Below are 18,774 nucleotides of genomic sequence, written 5' to 3'. Positions count from 1 at the left end.
AGGTCATTCAGGTTCACTCTTTCGAGGCGGAAGGCAAAATTATCCGCAAAACAGCAAAAGGTCACACAAAAGTGCTTTTATTAAATAAATGAAATATTTTTTTTTAGCAGAGATGCAAATAATAAGCTATGGCTGTCCAGCTTTTGTCATATTGCATCCACAAATTTTAATGGATTGTGATAGACCAAAGAAAAAATGTTAAATGAATTAGAAGGGACACTTTCCATTTGGAACTGTGTTTTTACATTTACCAGCTACTTCTTACAAAAGAGGGCACTGGAATTTATTAGGGGTATCAGATTACAGGAGTCTGAACAAATGCAAACATTTTCCTCATGCTCTTCATAGATATCTCGAAAGACAAGACTTACTTTATAATGCTAGACTGCAGTAGGCAATTACATAAAGTTTTAAACTACCTTAAAATTTCAGGTTTTAACGTGACAAAATGTGGGGGGGAAAGTTCCAGGCACTGTTTCTATTACAATCTGCATTTATTTTTCTGTTTGGTATTTGAACAGGGAATTGTGCCTGGAGAGGACCGAAGTGTTTGTATTATAGAAAAGGCATCGTATGCTGAAGCACAAACTGCGTCTTGATCCACAAATAGCTAGAAGACATGCCATTAGCTTTCTATTACCCGGATATTTTTTATTTTATTTTTTATATATATTTTTTTTCACCCAGTGCTGTTGACTTAATTGACATGTCAAATCGTCAACTCTCTTCTGGTCATGTGATGAAGGGTTTCCCAGTGCGTGCGTCAAAGCGCTACAGATACCATTAATGACCGCTTTCACCGTGAATATCCTGCTTTATGTAACAGTGGGCTATCTGCTTACAATAGAACCTGTCTCCTCGTTCAGAGGTGAGTCTCCTCAGCGCCTCCGCGGCGCTGCTCCTGTGCGCCCTTTTACATCTCCGCGCCCTCCAACTGGAGACAGTCACGGCGCGCACCACGCCAGGAGCGCATCGGAGCATTGCCTCGTCCTTTTTTCTTTTTTTTTTTTTTGTCTCGAGCTCTGCGCAACACATTATGGGATTGCTAAGAAAAAGATCTAAACTATCGAGAGTCATGACTCCTCGAAACCAGTGAAATAGTTCTGATGAATTCCTAAAGGAGAAGAAGAAAAAAAAAAAAGATACATAAGCTCTGAAGAAGTGGCGCATATTTCCTGACTGGTGCGATTAATCCCAGCTACAGGTAAGCGTTTTTTTCTTTTGTTTTTTGTTTTTTGGTTCATTTGCACATATTCTAGAAGGTCTGTTAAGGTCACATGTATCAAATGTTATGTTTAAAAATATATATATAAAAAAATCATTTTATCTACATGGATAATTATTTGACTTGATTTTCCGAGCCAGATATATGTAATGACGTTTAAGAAAAGACCAAAAAAAAAAAAATGTATGTACACATAAGAGTTTATTTCGTTCAAGACAAACAGAATAGCCGGATGGTGTGTGCAGAGTTTCTCAACATCGTTAATGACTGACATGACCTCGTTCCTTTTTACTTTGCGTTTTGTCAGATTGCATGTCACCTGTACACAACCTCTTAAAATAAGTAGAATTCACTCATATAGTCAAAAGAAGAGCAACAATGACGACATTCTCGTGAAAAGGAAGAAAGTACAAGGAGAAACAAAAATTAGCCGGCATCTTGAAGTTATGTCATCATAATTTATCAAGATAGACAGCAATATTTTATTCACTATGTTGCACGTTTCTGCAAAGAACCCTTTTTTCAGGTTTTTAAATCCTTCATTGTTTCTTATTGCTGATTCATTGTCTTAATAGTAATGGGAAAAAATGATGGACTTATGACAGATTTGTGGTTTTTTTTATTTTTATTTTTTATTCCTCTTCTGGCCTTTGCTAGACTACGATTTGTATTATCCTGTGCAAAGAAAACCATATTTTATCCAAATTTATTTTAGTCTACCTAACTCCTGAAATGGACATTGAGCTGTCACTGAGGTCAAAAATCTGTTTCAACATTAGGATGTGTGTTCACTTACCATTGTCCACAGTCCACTCCGTTCTACTGCTACAAAGAGAGAGAGAGAGAAAGCCAAAAGTGGCTCAATAGCTCAATAAAACCACTAATGTTATTGGCACTGAAGTTGTCAGATTGCGTTTGTCTCTTTTGTACTGGCAGTGAGAAGCACTTCAATCTGACTGTAGCAAGGCAGCCTGGCAGTACTCTGATTCTCTCCTTTCAATTACTTAGGTTAGGATTAATCTACAGCCATGCCCAGGCCTTAATAAATTGAAAACACAAAATCTGAGGGGAAATTTAGAGTAAATTGTCACATCTGATCGTTTGTCATTTCCTCCTGGGGAGTTTGTTATTGCTTTCTGCATGGAATTATTTCCCTTGATAGCTGAAGGTCTTCACTGAATATACAAAGTGGTATGACCTGTCTGGTTCTGGCAGGGATCTTCTTCAGACATACTCTTAGTCAGATAAGTTCTCCAGACAGACGATCAAGACGTTAAATCAATAAATTCCCTCCAGGAAAGGCTGTCCTTATGAGGGAGGAGAAAAAGTCAACGCAATACAAGAACTCAAAATGCTGAACTCATAGTATTGCATTGCACCATGTCACTCTTCCATACATTATTTTAGATAGTCATCATTAGGTTAATGTCAACTGGGCCGCCAGCATATGTCAGTGAATGTTCTTGATGCTGAAAGGATTGCTTTTGTTATTGGATATATATCAGAACCTGCAGAGAAACAAACAGGATCAAAATCAATGTTCTTTTCTGTCTGTGCAGGTGGGATGCCGTAATCAGCTTTTGGACAGGGAGAGATCATGGAGCCCTGGATGTTCCCATCATCCCCACTGAACCTAACGGAGCACCTTTTGTATGACAGCTTCATGCAGGGGAATGAGTCCAGCATTAATGGAAGCTACATAGACCACAGCTTCAACCAAACCAGCACCGTGGTCATCACTTGCATGTACTTTCTAGTTTGCGCTGTGGGACTTTGTGGGAACGCCTTGGTCATCTACGTTATCCTGCGCTATGCCAAGATGAAGACAGTCACTAACATCTATATTCTCAATCTGGCGGTAGCAGATGTGCTCTTTATGCTCGGACTGCCATTCATCGCCATCCAGCTGGCGCTGGTCCACTGGCCCTTTGGGCCTGTGCTCTGCAGGGTCGTTATGACTGTGGACTCCCTGAACCAGTTCACGTCCATCTTCTGCCTGATGGTAATGAGCATTGACCGCTACTTGGCAGTGGTGCATCCCATAAAGTCCACAAAGTGGCGAAAACCACGCATCGCTAAAACTATTAATTTAGCCGTATGGGGAGTTTCACTGCTCGTCAATCTGCCCATCGTTATCTACAGTGGTGTGATTACAAAGCACAATGGCTGCTTCTGCACCATTGTGTGGCCAGAACCTCAAGAGACCTACTACACAGTCTTCATGTTCTACACATTCATTCTGGGCTTCTTCCTTCCCCTGCTGGTCATCTGCCTCTGCTACCTGCTCATCATCATCAAGGTAAAGTCTTCAGGCATCCGAGTAGGCTCCTCCAAAAGGAAGCGATCGGAACGCAAGGTCACCCGGATGGTTTCCATTGTTGTGGCTGTGTTTGTGTTCTGCTGGCTGCCTTTCTACGTTTTCAACGTCACCTCGGTGACGGGCAGCATCAGCACCACCCCCATCCTGAGGAGCACCTTTGCCTTCGTGGTGGTTCTAGGATACGCCAACAGCTGTGCCAACCCAATCCTCTACGCCTTCTTGTCAGAGAACTTCAAGAAGAGCTTCCAGAATGTTCTCTGCCTTAAGAAGGTAGGAGGACTGGATGAGGTCGATCGCAGTGACAGTCGGCAGGACAAATCTCGCATGATGAATGACCCAACAGAGACCCAGAGTACTTTGCTCAATGGCGACCTACAGACCAGCATCTAACAAGTTTTACCAACCTATTTAAGAGCTCCTTGGAAAGACCCATATTATTAGGCATTGTCAAACTGAAAAATACAAGGCACCATATCAGTTGGGCTTCTCTGTGTTATAGACAACCTAAACAAAACAAAAAAAATCACAGGTTCATACAAATCTCCTTAGTAAGCTATAAGAGAGCTTTTATGAAGGAGACCTGAGGGAACATAACAAGCAATGACACCTACTTGGCAAATGGTCCCCTGGGTGACATGGATTTTCCCTGGAGACTCAGTATTATATATGTTGTTTACAACAGAGGACCTGCTTCAAGTTTCCCAGCAATGTTTGAAAATTGCAGTGGAACAGAGGGCTGTAAAGGAACACGTAGTTGTTTGAGCTGCCAGTTATGATTCCCTGGGAAGTATATATTTCTGTAAATAACGGTGCATATAATGGACAAGACATAACGATTGTTTAAAAAAAACGGACCAATATTGTCATGCAGCTTTTAATTATAACCCTAGCCTAGCAGTGTTTAATGTGAAACATCCTTCTGTAGCAGAATGTGATGAACTTCAGTGGTCTTGTGTTGATTCTCTTTTATTTTTCTGTGGGGTAGTTCGCTTGTGATATACCAAATGTAAATGTGAGTAACATTTGTTCCATGCATTATTGAGGCAATAGCCCAATAAAGCTGCAGCTCTGGCAACATACATCACAGTGTTAAGGTAGAAAGTTTACCTTGCTGGTGTTCATGATACTAACTTTCTATGTATTAAGAGTTTTACATCACTGCTTGTGTATAAGTCAGTGTAGTACAGGACAGTTTGATCACGCACGTTACCTCTTTTTCAAAAATGTTGGATTATGTGACTCTGAATTATTCAGTATGAATCCTGGGTCGTTTTGTGTGTTTGTGTTGTGCTAGCGTATGAAACCTGTCCAGATACTGTTTCATGGACGAGGATTGTCCATGAAACAGGACATCTGTCAGGGGGTTGCTTGAGCTTCAGAGGTTGCTGTGCATTGTTTTTAAAAGAAAAAAAAAAAAAAAAGCATCAAGGTTGTGAAATGCAATGACTCACTCAAATAAGACAAACATAATTTAACTTTTTTTGTGCCATTTGAGAGAGACAGCAACCTCTCTGGCGCTGAGTAAGTGAGCGATGTGAATTTGTGAAGGGCTAGAACACTTTTCTTCAAGAGGTTGTAGTGTTCCTTTATCATCACAGTCATCATAATGCTGCTTCTCAACAGAGTCCACACATCACCCTGACAGCCTGTCTGACTCAACAGCCAGATTACAGTCTTTACAAAGTATTTTCAGCAGACGTAGCGTTTCCTCTTCTCTACATTTGTTACACGTAAAAGAGTTCAACTACATTTCATCGATCTTCACCACATAGGCCTACGGATTGTGATGTCAGTGTTTCACCTATTTTGCCGTGCATTACGGTGAGGATATCTCGAATACGTGTGAACCATGTAGTTTTTTACTCCACGATTAATGCAATCATTGTCACATCGTGATACAGGTGGTACTTTTGCCCAAAATAATGAGTTTTGCTAGCATGCTAGCTAGACAGCTAATAAGCAGACTTCATTAGCTATCTTTGAGTTGTTCTTTCATGTTTACCATTTTCTTCCCCCCCATTATAGAGCACAAGTAATCACAATGTATTTAAAGTAGTTTGCAGTGGCTAAATACATCATAATGCATTGGTGACAACCAAACTTACAACTAAAATAACTTTTTAGTTTTGATATGTTTTTTTTTCTTAGCCTAAGCTATACTTTGTAAATTATAATGAAAATGTACAAAACTACACTTAAAAATTTTTTATTTTAAAAATCTTTTGTAAATCACATGGTATTCAGAGTTATATTTCAACTAAGTGAATTTTGTTGGCAAAAATGGTACACGTAAAATAAAAAAAAGCCTTTTAGAATTAAATAAAAATATTGAACTAGTTACATCTTTGTACAAAAATGTGGCCCCTTGGGTTAGTTTTGGTTCCCTACATGCGTTTGTTTTACGCATGCAAATTGCGTTGTCCAGAGTCCTGAAACTTTTAGATGTCTCTACTTCAGCACATCTGACTGCAAAATAAACTCATTAGTAGGGCTCAGTATATATTACACATACTCTTCCTGTTGCATTGTAGATCTAGTTTTAATAATTTCTACCATTAAAAAGGCTTTTACCTCTTGTGTTGCATTGTTCTACTGTTGTGAGCCTTGTTAATTGTACATTCATTGGTAACTTAAACATAATGCATGTAGAAGCTGCAAAGACAGCCGAAGAAAAAGAAAATTGCCTTCACTATGACCATCATGTAAAGAAAAAATATTCAACAAGAAAATTGTGTCTATTCTGTTAATGGGTGGTACAAAATGTAAAGCAGTAAAAATGGTTTGCATCACAGTAGCAGATTAACTGTAAAGTGGCATTAGCTCTTTATGCCTTCTTCTTGCAGTGCTAATGAATAGTCGTTTCAGACATTATTCTTTAATATGCATTATTGTAGCCAATTTTTTTTTGTCCTGCTCAGTGTAGTCATCATGGCAACTGTTTCTGTATCAAGTTTGTATAACCCTGATTTTGTTTCTCAAGCTTCTGCTTATTTATAATAAAACAAGGTTGAACCAAGGCTGTGTTGACTTAAACCAAAAGGAGTATTTTACTTTGATGAATATGTTTTAAAAATAAAACGCACTACATAATATTAAAAGCCAAATTACTTGGAACATATTTTAATTCTGAGATATGGTTACATCAAATAAAAGTTTGACTTCTCCACATCAATTTCCTTTCATACAAATCACAACTGAAGTACAAGCTCAACATCAGCTATATCTGGTCAAATAAATGCCTGTTTACTTCAGAAATATGCAGCACTTTAGTATAACAGTACAAAAACTTTTTTCTGTAAAACTCATTCATAAAGGCATACGTTTTATAGCCTGGAATGTCTTTTTTTTTTTATAGGCTGTATTGTGCTTCTGAATGTAGCCACAAGGTGGCGATATAATCACGTGCATGAAAGTTTCTCAAAGACCAGAAACAAAATGTTTAAATTTGACATGTATAGAACTGCATGTCAACAAATTATTTCGGTACTTTTTTGCCCTGCTGGGATAACAGCTCATCGATGATACAGAAACTGTACAACCGACAATAGAAAACTATACAGATTTGGCTCAGATGTACTACAGTGCATCATCTAGTCCTTCAGAGGGAAAATGACACAAAAGACAGCACACAAAATACACATTCCAGTTTTGTTCTGAGTTTAATCACTGAAACAGACAATGAAGCTCTCCTCTTCTTTTGTTTCAGCGGTTTCCCTGAATGCCTTCGGATGGCCTGAAACTGCTCCAAAATGCATCAGAACCATAATGTGACCATTACACATTAACTGTTGAACTTTACCTCTCAGAAAACCATTATATTCCTCTTACCGAAAAAAGATATGCAGGTTTGATTTTGATTACAGAGCAGCAAAACAAATACGAATCTTTATTCTTTTTTTACAACTCAGGTAAGTGCCCTCATTTTTTCCATTTGTATTTTTTCACGTGAGGGAATATTTTTAAATTTTGTACTTTTTATACAAACAATTTCAGTAACCCTGACATGGATTATGTGCATCATCTAGATCTGACTGAATCATTTTGTTGTTTTTTTTACTGATCTGCAGAGGGAAACGACACCACAGTGATCTGCACCAGCCACAGTTGCAATGAAGAAGTTTAACACTGATGGATTCAGAGCCAGGCTGTGGTCAAGTAGTGCCCATATATGTGCAATGTGTTTATACATCTTACACATTCACCTTTTCGCTCTGCGAATTGCCGTCCCGGAGCAAGCTTTGAGCCGCAATCCATGGCAATTTTTCCCCACACATGATCGCAAAAAGCCTGGTTGCATGCAGTGTGTTGTTAATTTCTGTTTTTTTGTTTTTTTTTTTTTTTTTTTTCCTTTTCTTGCACAGAAGATTCAGATTTAAAGTTCACATATCAAAGTCCTCTGCAGAATGCCACATGAACGCTCTCTTTTAGCATATTTAAACATCACAAAGGTGAGCTGATAAATCCACACCGTTATTATACCCACAATTCCACGAGAATGAAAGCATAATACGTCCAAAAAACATTTCAGGTACCAGAACAGCAAGGAAACGTGACTGTACTGAAAAAAAAAAAAAAAAAAAAAAGAAAAATAGAAAAAAATACACAAGAAAAAAAGTAAAAACTCAAAATTTAACAAGTTGCTAAAAAAATAGATATTCCCTGCCCTCAACCAGACTTTAGAATGAAAAAAAAAAAAAGGTAAATAAATGAACATGAGAACACTCAGGTCCAGATCTGTTTAGTTTCCATGGCAGCGCTTCTCCAGCAACTGGCAAAGGCAGCATTTCTAAGCTCTCCCATGTTTTCTCTGCTCTTAAAAAATAGATGTATACTAGAATTCATACAGTATTTCAAAGCTAAAGTCACAAATGATAAGTATCATAACCAAACCTTCAAAAGGGTCCTTGCAAAGGTTGCAATACACTGGTTTGTATATACGACTTATTTTATTTTAACTTTTTTTTTCTTTTTTTTTTTTTTTTTTGCATTCAGTCCTATATGCATATGAAAACATACTGTCCTCATTTTGAGCAAGTTAAATGCTTGGTCAGTTGAAATGAGAGCACCATGGGAGAGAAATGGAGGGGATGCGGGGGGTCAGAATACTGTAAGAAAATCCCAGGTGTGCCCAGCATCACACTCCATCCCTGCAGCAGGAAGGGAAAGGGGGACAGAGAGACTGTGGGATCTGGGGGCCTCTTCCCACGTCAGAACAGGCGACGCCCAACTCTTCCACCACCGATCCTTTTCATTCAGTTTTGTCAAGTAGATGCCAAGAAGTAGCTCAGTGCTTTTCTCTTTTTTTTTTCAGTTTCCATGATTTTACATGTCTTTTTTTTTTTCTTTTTTTTTATCCCTCTTAGTGAAGGAGCAGACTGGTAGTTAAAAGGTTTCAGGTAGGTTTGTGTGTTTGCGTTTCATCCCCACCCCCCTCGTCTCTTCGCTCTCTCCCCTTTGAAGCAGTGGTTCTTCATGATCAGTGGTCACAGAAGCTATTCATACTCAAGGAACTGTTTATGATAGAATAAGAGATACCTGAGAGAGGAAACGAGGATCAGATTTAGATTTTATTACTTCCTTTTCAGAGTTCTGAAAAAGGTCTTAGCTTTGGTTCTTACCCCTCGCTATCAAGTACATCCTTAATGCTGGCCTTGGTGATTATGGCATCGTCGCATTTGAACCACTGGTCTTTGTGTTGACGGATGAAGCTAGTGTAGTGGCCGCTCTCTAACGTGCCTTGGTGGTTGACCACTGCAAACAACGAATACCTGAAATAAAGATAGATCAGCTATGATTTAGATTCCTTAATCAAACTTTATCTGATTATTTTTGTTCATTTAAATATATGTGGCTTACAGCTCCAAATTTACTTAATATAATTAACAAAAAACTGTTTTACTATGGCTATATTGTAGACTATACAACCACAGGGACCTGACAGTTGTTATCGACACCACAAGGTGGTTACAGCATAAAAAGGGTTTTGCTAAAGAAGTTGACTTTTGACAGTTTGCTGGATGCAGGCATATGAATAGAAAACTTAGTGGAAGAAAAAGGTGCATTCTTTAAAGGACTGAATTAAAGCACATTCAAGAGTTTGACAAGGCAGGGACAGAGGCTGCAGTCAGCGCTTCAAGAGTCACTACACACATGCCTCGTTTCTGCTAAGCGGTACGCCATTTTACGGTCCGGCAAATTCAGGAGAGCATTTCTACCGCCAGTTGGACTCTCACTGAGGACTCTCACCCAAACGACTAACACAGTGACCAACTAAAGAGGTGATGAATGTAATGCAGTAGTATGTCGTCTACTTGTCACAGTCAGTGATGTTTTTCTGTCCTCCAATCAAAGTACTGCGTTGTGCGACATAAGTAGTTCCACACTAACCGTACCATACCATTGTCCTATGGACTTGCAAATAGAAGGGAGCCCAGGAACGATATGGATCAGATTGGTTATACGGGTCGCTTTTAAAATGGAAACAAAAAAAATATAAAAATAGTGTGGTAAACTTGCTGCTCAGTGGAAACAAGGCAGATATATCCAGGGCAGAAGTTACAAGTTTATTTATTGTGTCAAGCCACTCCTCGACCAGAGATTGAGACGTTACAGGTTTCTTACCTGCGTGAGAGAGAGGAGGAAAAGACTGGGCTGTTGCTCAGTGCTCCAAAATCCTCTCTTTAGATCAAAGTACATTTTGCATTTTATGTGGAAATCAAGATCCCAGAGTCAGGACAAAGAGTGGAGAGGCACAAAATCTAAGCAGCTTGAGGTCCAGTGTGAACTTTCCACAGTCTGTGACAATTTTGAGAGGCATGTCATCTGCTGGTGTTGCTCTATTGAGTTTCATCGGGTCCAAAGCCCTGGAGAGTTTTGAACTGTGATTGCATTGTCCTGAAATGCCAGAACTACCATTGCCTGCTTTAATCATCATGAGATCACTGTGTTTGATTGGCCAGAAACCCAAACGCCACAGAGAACCTATTGGAGTTTTGTCAAGAAGACGACAAGACTACAAACCCAACAAGGCAGATGAGCTGATGGCAGCTATTAACGCCACCTGGGCGTCCTCAACACTTTGGCAGAGTCATAGGCCGATCGCCGCCATGCAACGCGGCATTAATGCAGTAATTTATAAATAAAAAAGCACTAACGAAGTACTGAGTGTACTCTAAGTGGATGGTACACTTTAGAGTACTGACAATGCACAATTAAAAAGCTACATTTATTGGTCTTATGAAAGGTTTTCATTAGCTGTAAGCCACGATCTAGAAAATTAAAACTCAAAAATTCATTGCTCTGACTGCAATGCATCAAATACGTTTTTTTTCTTTTTCTAAATGTATTTTGCCATCGTCTTCAAAAACCTTCTCAGCAGTTTTCTGCATTGTTCAATTGTGTTGATTGTAAGAGACAAATAAAGCTAATTTACAAATCTCAGCATGTCCCCACCATGCAGCACTTAGACATTTTTATTAACAAGTGCACCCCCCATAAATGTCTTAGAAAATAGATGCCATTGTAACTCCCATGGATGAAGAAAACTAAGCGGCTTTTAATAGACCACAGCCTGATTTAATTAGAAGAAGTCACAGTCGGCTGCTTTGGGTCTTTAGCACGTGCTGCTGTGCTCAAGTTAAAATTTCTGTGATCACTGTGCTGCTGTAGAACCGCTGAGAACAAAATGTCTAGAGATCAGTCTTCCTTCATATGCTAAACCACAGGTACTCACTTATTGTCGTTGTTTAATACGTCAACTGACTGTTGATACTGCCCATTCATTCTGCTCTCTTTACTGTGGATGACAGAAGAAAAACAATCACAGGTTTACATTTTACTTGAGAATACATTTCCACTAGGTGGCAGAGCAGCACAATTTATGACAGCAGGAACAGCCTTACCACATTCTCTCAATTTGAACATTCCAGACATTTTCAAAGTCTAAATTTATGAGTAATCATTACATTAACAAATGTAATGATCCAAAGAAATCACAGACTGAACGTTTTTTGTTTTTTTCCAATTACTTGAACATGAATGGCAGCACCTGCTTTAGCAAAATAAAATAAAATAAAGATACATTACTGAAAAATGACACGCCTCACATACTCGTTTGTCTAGTTTTTTTGTATCAAAGCTACATTGTGAATAATTCTTAATGTCAGTCATTACCATGATTATCCCTCTAACACACATACACATTTCTTTAAGTCTTCATTGTTGTTTTTTTTTGTTGTTTTTGGTTCTTTAAGTTCCTCTAAGGCCACACTTTGTTGTTTAGTTTCAATAAAATAATGTATTTATATGAAACACATTAACTGTTGTGTCTATATGTAACACCCCAGCTAATACAGCAGCAAAAGCATACATGTTTCTGATTGAAACTTGTCTTTAAATTAAGATAAAATTACAGCGTTTGTCAGTTTGTTTTTTTCTACATTCTTCATATGAGGATTCAAGCTCAATTTCATTATCATTACCCATAAGACTACACTTACAAGTAGTTCCAAACTTGCTGAAACAATTGTATCCTCAGTAATTAATGTGATTTCCCCACCCTTTCATAAAGTGTGTATACAGTCTCAAATTCTTAGTGTAACATATTAACATTCATATTTCAAACTACAAGTCATGATAATGATGCTGAAAGGTTAAAGTCGGATGGATTCATTCTAGTCAAGTGTGTTAAAATTACAGATTACACCACAATCCTTCCATCTTAAAAAAAACTGTTCAGAGTTTTTATTTAAGAAATATGAACCTGAAGACAGCAAGTAAGAAAATAAGTACAACTCTGCTTACTTTCCACAGACATGTATATCTAGACTTACAATGTGTCATTTTTAAAGCTATTTATGTCCATATTTATAATATTTTTGTGAAGTAACATTAGGTTTTCAGACTTGAATACTTTTATCAGACCAAAAATAGCTTAAATGAACACAAGAAAAAAAAAAAAAGATCCACCCATCATAAGTCAGACCAGATCAGAGCTTTTGTAAAACAAAGCACTTCAAGTTTTCACTGCAGCCTCACCTGGATGCCATAAAGGGCGTCATGTCCAGCTCTAAAGGGAAGGAAACATAGGTAGTAATCTTCCTCCGCAACTTAGCAGAGTGCTCAAACCGCTGGAGAGGGCCAGACAGGAATGACGAGAGAAAAAAAAAAAAAAAGGGGGAAAAGGAAGTAAATTTAAAATGAAAATGAATTAATTTTACAACACAATTTATAATTAGATGTATGTTTTCAACACAATAATGGCAAGCCAGCAATGGCCTTGGACTTATTTAGCGCAATCCTTTTACAGGGTGTTCCTATGAATATTATAAATAGATTATATGTCTCCACTGCCATATAATAAATAAAACATGGACAGTGGAGGACTGTATGAGTCATAGGATTCATGGGTGTCCTGGGACAGAGCATGAAAGCACTAAAACAGTAGGAGGTAAAGCAACAACAGCTATATGGGATGATGAACACACCTACGCACAAAGACTCAACCACACGTATAAATAAAATAATACAATCTTACAATACACGGTCCGTAATAAGGCGTCTGTGCAGAAACCAACTGTCTTGGAGTGAAAACCAATAATAAACTGGCAGCACATTGTTACCGACTCACTTTGAGATGAAAACACGCTACAATGGGGAGCTTTTTCATTGTCAGCTGTTTGGTGGACTCCTGGTAACTATGGCAACCGCCGCACTTGATTTTGGCACTGCTTCCAAGATGCTCAGGCCGCGTAAACCTGCAGACCAGAAGACAGAACATGTAACAAACTGTAAATCTGCATGACTACACATCACAGAATCATGATCTTAGGCTTTTATCATTAGCCAGAGTGTGGATTTTGTTGCATCTCAGTTCAGTAAGCGCAACAGCTTCAGCCTGCTCTGTACCTTTAAGAGACTTGCTGCAGCAAGTAGGGGTGTGTGAGGTGCTGCAGTGAAAAAAAAAAATGGAGGCGAGAAAAGAAAAAAAAAAAAAAGAGTTGGGGGTGAGACAAATGGGAGAGGTAGAGATTGAGGGCACGGGCAGAAAGGGAATTAGGTAGAGAGGCAGGGAAATGAAACAAGATGAGGAAAAGTGAAAAAGAAACCGCAAGAACGAGGGGGCTGCGGAGGAGATTTGAGAGGTCACACCTGCTCCGTCAACCTGGTGATGGGAGAAGATGAGATCCAAGCATAACAAGGTTGTTGTGACTGAGCAGACACCACATGTGATCCTTTGTACAAGCATGGGGAGGTGGGGGAGACAAATTAAATTTGTTTGGTTACTACTGCAAAAGGCAATAAGTAAGGATAACAACATGCTTTTTTTTTTTTTTTGTTGCTTTTTTTCCTATTCAGCCGTGTCTAAACAGAATTAGTGTTCCAGTCCAACAGAAAAGAGAACATTACCAATAGCAGCAGTATAAATCAGTGGTAGAGATGCACTAATCTGGCCTTTCAGGACAGATAACGATCTCAGTCTGATGAGACAAAAGTGCTGCAGAGTTTTGGACAGAGTCGGTAGTTCTAAATCCATCTGGAAATTAGGAATTACTTAGGGTTACGAATGAACATGTCTTTAAACCCATCTGATTTTTATTACACTGAACGATGGGAGGTTAGTGAGATGACAATCCATCCGAATTGTCATTTCGGATGGATTAATGAGTAAAAAAGCCGTTCTAAGATATTAGCTAGTTATGATCTGTGTCGTCAGTGGAGTTTGAGAAAATTCCCTTTATTTCTGTGCTTCCACTGGTGCATTGTGCTGATATTGGTTAGATTTTTCCCTCTCTGTGGGACAGGGACACTTACGCTATTTATGCAGTTGTCTGCATTCTGATGTTAGATCACTGATTGATCTAACAGCAGATAACAAGACTGGCAACTAGCCGTTTAAAATTACTACAATTTAAGTCGACATTATTTTTCAATTTATGCTTTTTCTTTAAAATATGTTTTGTCACAACAACAAAATCTATATTTTGCAACACAGATAATAAAAATGGAAAATATTTTCATTTTTTCCCCAAACTGTTCAAACTTTCTGTCCCCATCTTCTACCCCTGAAAAAAAAATAGAGAGAGAGAGAGAGAGAAAATGTAATTTGTGGGGTGAAATGAGTGTGTACCTGCGTAGGCAGTCTGTGAGTGTGGTGGATCCTGACAGGTGGCTCTCGCCGTTGACCGTGCTGCCGTCCCCTCCAGGGCTGAGAGGCCAGAAAGGCGTAGACGAGCCTGGCAAATCCAGACTGATGTCCCAAAATGGATCTATTGTTGTTGAAACTCCACTGCGAAGAAAAAAAAAAAAAGAAAACAGACAGAAGAAAGAGAGGTTAGTCCAGGACGATGTAAAATAAATGGGAGCAAGGTTTTACTGTTGGTCTGTTTGTCACTTATTGCAGGTGATGAAAGGATGATGACATACGCTGCAACTTGCACATTTAAATCCAGCCGTCCTCCCTAGATTTGAATCATGTTTTTGTTTTATTCTGCTGGGGGATGAAAACTGTGCGTATGCATAATATTTATACTTAATAGGTAGGGCTACAAAGAAAATTGGCTTTTTAAAGATTTTTGTCTTTTACCCTAATGGCAGCGATGCACTGCGGCCCACAATGGGTGCTTCTAATGGCCGATATGCATAAATATATAGTGTGACAGAAGAGAAGAGTTGCTGCACATCCCCAATACTGATAAGATGAGTCATGATTTTGTAATTCTCAAAGTGTAGCAGTGGGGGGCCAATAAATCAAATGGGCATGCATTTATGGTGATGGGAGTGCCACCCTGCAGTAACCTGGCACCATTTGGCTCCCTCCCTTGTACAAAGGACTGGTGTATTCTGTTCCTTAATCATTTATCCTCTTGTAGTCTTTAAGCAGAAAGCCTTCTTAGAAAATGAAGAAGAATGATTAATTGTTCAAGCAGACAATGCAGAAAACATCACAATGGGCGAGGTCCGTCTCCTAGTTTGGGGAAGGTGCTTTGCAGTTCAGTGCAGCGTGCATGTATTAATGCGACAGGACAGCTCTAGGGGGCAGGCGGGCAGCGCTTCAATCGTGCTGCTGTCTAGACAACCCCCATTAAAGCAGCTCTGCAGGGGCCGGGCTCTTTGAATAGGAGAAGGAGAGACACATGGTTAAACACCATGCGAGAACGGGCGGCGTCCATTTTGATCTACCCGCGGGCGAGAGGTAGGTAAAGGTGGATGGACGAGTAAATCCAAGGGAATAAAAAGCCTTTATTACAAGCCATAAACACGTCTTGCACACTTACTGGCAAACCTGACAGGTAACATCAGATTGCAGGCCTCCAGTGAAGATTTGGTCAATGATGCAGTTACAGTGATTTGGATTGTTGGTCTTCTTCCCGTTGTCATCTCCTGCCGGAAACAGAGAAATCTGAAAAACTGGTTCGCCTTCTTTCTCAGTTTACACTTCGCCGGTAGCAGTATCACTTCTCTACTTCAATGCTCTCAGGTCCTCAAAGAAACCCTTATTGCCATGTCTGGAGGTGAGTGGGGCTGACATCACACTGCAGCAGGGCCTATTTACATTCTGCATACAGCTTACTACCCTTTTCCCTTGGTATAAACCATTGTTAGTCTCCTTCAGTATGTTTCCAATAATATCAGGGACAGCCTTCTTACACTTAAGGCTACCACTATACAATTTTCTATGCAAACTATTCTCTGAAAATCGTGTTTTAGGATGTCAGAAGAAACCAAGTCATGCTCCATCTGTTTAACAACCAAGAAAAACATTTCATTTCAAACAAGGGCCAGAGGGTTTCAAGCAAAGCTTACTTATCGTGTCTCCTTTGCAGTGTCGATGTAGAACATCCAACGCTGCAATAAGGAACTCGTGGGCGTCCTGCTGCTCATATCCTGCGAGGTGACGTGCGTGAGTCCACACCAGGTGCAGCAGCCGAAAGGGAATGTGGGGTGAACGGTGGCCCGAGTAGAACTGAGGGTACAAAGGAAAGATGCTTAGTGCTTCACCTTTTTCACATTTTGTCGCGTTATGGTCATGAATTCCTCTGAACCCATCGTTGTAGGGTACATCGATATGATGGTTTAAAGCAGTCGATTTTAGCTCCAGCTGTATATTTAGTGTTGTTGGTTTGCTGAAAAGGGGAAACTTTGTCCAGCTATAAAGTCTTGTACAATCTCTGACCAGTTCAGCTTCATCCATGTTCATCCAGCTCTCTCATCCCTGCAGAAGAGGAACGTTCCCCCAGCATGCTGCTGCCACCATCATGTTTACCAATGTGATACTGAGTTCTTTTATGAAAGAACCAGGGAGATGTGACCATCTAATGTAGCCATCGATCAGGGTTACTGCTTGATTTGTTATTGTGAGGAATAATTTATTCATAAACACAAATGGCACAGACATCCGATTACTGAGATCATTAGCTTTTTATGCGATTTGCTCTTTTTTCCCCCAAAAAAATACAAATGTAAAGTAAGGGCACAATGACTGTTAGGTTCACACAACCACCGTGATCAGAATCCACTTTAAGAGTTTAATTTTTTAATTTTAATTTTTTTCATTTCCCTCCAGCCCTGTGCATTTTAACAGATCAACCAACTGAGAAGCGAGAGAGCCCTGCTAGTCTGTCTTGTTAAAGGTGTCAAGATGGGGGTGGCAAATCAACTCATAATACATTAGAGCGCCATTTGCCATCTGCGGGCCTGTATGTATGCTGCAAAGAGAGGGGATGTAGGAAGACAGTGAGGCAGTGTGGGAGAAGACCAGCTTCCCATTATGTAATAGTTTTCGATCACGAGATCTAAAAGTAGATATTTAAGTAAAAATAGTTTGCTAAAATAACTGGAAAAAAGCTGCATGACATCTAATTACAAATTGGTACAACAAAAAGTTAACGGGGCTTCCTTTCCTTTCATTTCAACAGCTGTTCACATTCCTTTCGGGCAACATTTCTCCTCCTCTCCCTCTCTGAGTGTAATCCGCTGCAAAAGGCTGAGTCACAAAACCCAAAGGGCGGGGGGAAAAAACCCCAAAAAACACGGTCCTTAAAAGTCCCAGATTACGGCTGCGTGTTAAAAAAAAAAATTCTTCTTTTCTTACTTAAAGTAAAAAGTTCACAAACGCCTCCTATAAGCAAGCAGCGCATCATACCTCCTGGAAAAGCTGCGACATCTCACACACCAGACAGGAGTTTGATTGCATCTCGCACTTGTGTCTGTCGGAGAGAAAAAAGTCTCGCAGCAGCGGCGTGTGTGTTAGGGCCTGGACGATACAGTTCATGAAACACGTGTTGCCCAGGTTTATTAGCCCTCGTAAACCTGCGGGATGAAAATACAAAAAGAGAAGTGTGAAAACGACATGGCAGGGAAACTGAACATATTTTACTTCATACTGCTGGAGAAGGGGGGAGATTAACCTGTAAGCATGCATTTAATTTAGGAATCAGTTGGGTAGCTCAAAATTAACAAACATTGTGATACTGAGGCTGGCTTTCAAGCTGAATGTGTATTAAAAGCCTATTTTATCGCCTTTTTGTCATCCATGCTAAATTACATCAGCTCTCTGTCAAGATCTGTACACAAGCACACTTTACTTTTCATATTAATATTTGCAAAAAACATTTCACATTTTCCCCTGGACATCGCAGCTTAGATTCTGTTAGGACATGCTAGGTGAACTGTGACCCTGTGGACGTTTCCACTCACGTGTGTTCAAATGTTTCTTGAAACAGCTTAATTAACAAATGGCTTGCGATTTAATAATATGGTTTTGGTTTAGATGTCCAAGCCAGCAAACTGTGTGAATCCTGGAGAAGACCACAAAGTTGTGAACAATTCATTTAGAGTCCTTTCCTCTGATGGCCGGTTGAACAGGTGGAACACAGCCAGGTTCTGGGCACGATCCAAACCGAGCAAGGTTTGGTGCTAGAGGAGCGTGCTCAGTGAGACGCTAAGCACTTTACACTGGTTCTGGCATGCAAACAGTTCAAGCAACACATGATTTGGTCAGTCAGGCTGACCAATTATTCTGTCTGAAGATTTGAGGGGGAAAAAAAAAAGGTTCAAACGGATCAAACAAAATGACCAAGAGTACAAGTAGCTTTGTACTTTATTCACAGTAGCTTTGGTGAATAAAAGAGACAAAACGAAGCTTGCGATGCGCTTCTAACTCGGTAGGAACACACAGTTCTGCATCTCGCTGTGCTTTGCCTGAGGGGTTGCTCTGTGCAGTTGACCT

The 18,774-nt window shown here is 39.6% G+C and overlaps 2 protein-coding genes across 3 annotated transcripts in view; one reads left to right on the top strand and one right to left on the bottom strand.

The window, feature by feature from the left end:
- The first annotated feature begins 300 nt into the window (after positions 1-300).
- LOC106907345 (somatostatin receptor type 2-like) lies at positions 301-6,561 on the top strand. The gene is made up of 2 exons (XM_014972995.2): positions 301-1,204; positions 2,785-6,561. The coding sequence occupies exon 2, from the start codon at positions 2,823-2,825 to the stop codon at positions 3,933-3,935; it is 1,113 nt and encodes a 370-aa protein (XP_014828481.1). The 5' UTR covers positions 301-1,204; positions 2,785-2,822; the 3' UTR covers positions 3,936-6,561.
- Positions 6,562-7,185: 624 nt separating this feature from the next.
- The window catches only part of LOC106907344 (ubiquitin carboxyl-terminal hydrolase 22), a 29,382-nt gene continuing 17,793 nt past the window's right edge, over positions 7,186-18,774 (bottom strand). For both annotated transcript variants that reach the window (XM_014972993.2, XM_014972994.2), the window contains 9 exons: positions 17,689-17,855; positions 16,350-16,509; positions 15,821-15,926; positions 14,674-14,832; positions 13,174-13,300; positions 12,582-12,673; positions 11,278-11,340; positions 9,164-9,313; positions 7,186-9,080 (listed from right to left, as the gene is read on the bottom strand). In XM_014972993.2, coding sequence (XP_014828479.1) covers positions 9,038-9,080; positions 9,164-9,313; positions 11,278-11,340; positions 12,582-12,673; positions 13,174-13,300; positions 14,674-14,832; positions 15,821-15,926; positions 16,350-16,509; positions 17,689-17,855 — 1,067 coding nt within the window. In that variant the 3' untranslated portion in view covers positions 7,186-9,037. The remainder of the gene's footprint in view (positions 9,081-9,163; positions 9,314-11,277; positions 11,341-12,581; positions 12,674-13,173; positions 13,301-14,673; positions 14,833-15,820; positions 15,927-16,349; positions 16,510-17,688; positions 17,856-18,774) is intronic.

The sequence above is a fragment of the Poecilia mexicana genome, unplaced genomic scaffold (assembly GCF_051168715.1).
Source record: "Poecilia mexicana isolate PSO_F unplaced genomic scaffold, ASM5116871v1 scaffold_8, whole genome shotgun sequence".
Classification (NCBI taxonomy): Eukaryota; Metazoa; Chordata; class Actinopteri; order Cyprinodontiformes; family Poeciliidae; genus Poecilia; species Poecilia mexicana.
This window is presented reverse-complemented; position numbering and strand designations above follow the sequence as displayed.

Excerpts from the sequence above, each read along its gene's own strand:
- LOC106907345 (XM_014972995.2), top strand. The coding sequence starts at position 2,823 with ATGGAGCCCTGGATGTTCCCATCATCCCCACTGAACCTAACGGAGCAC.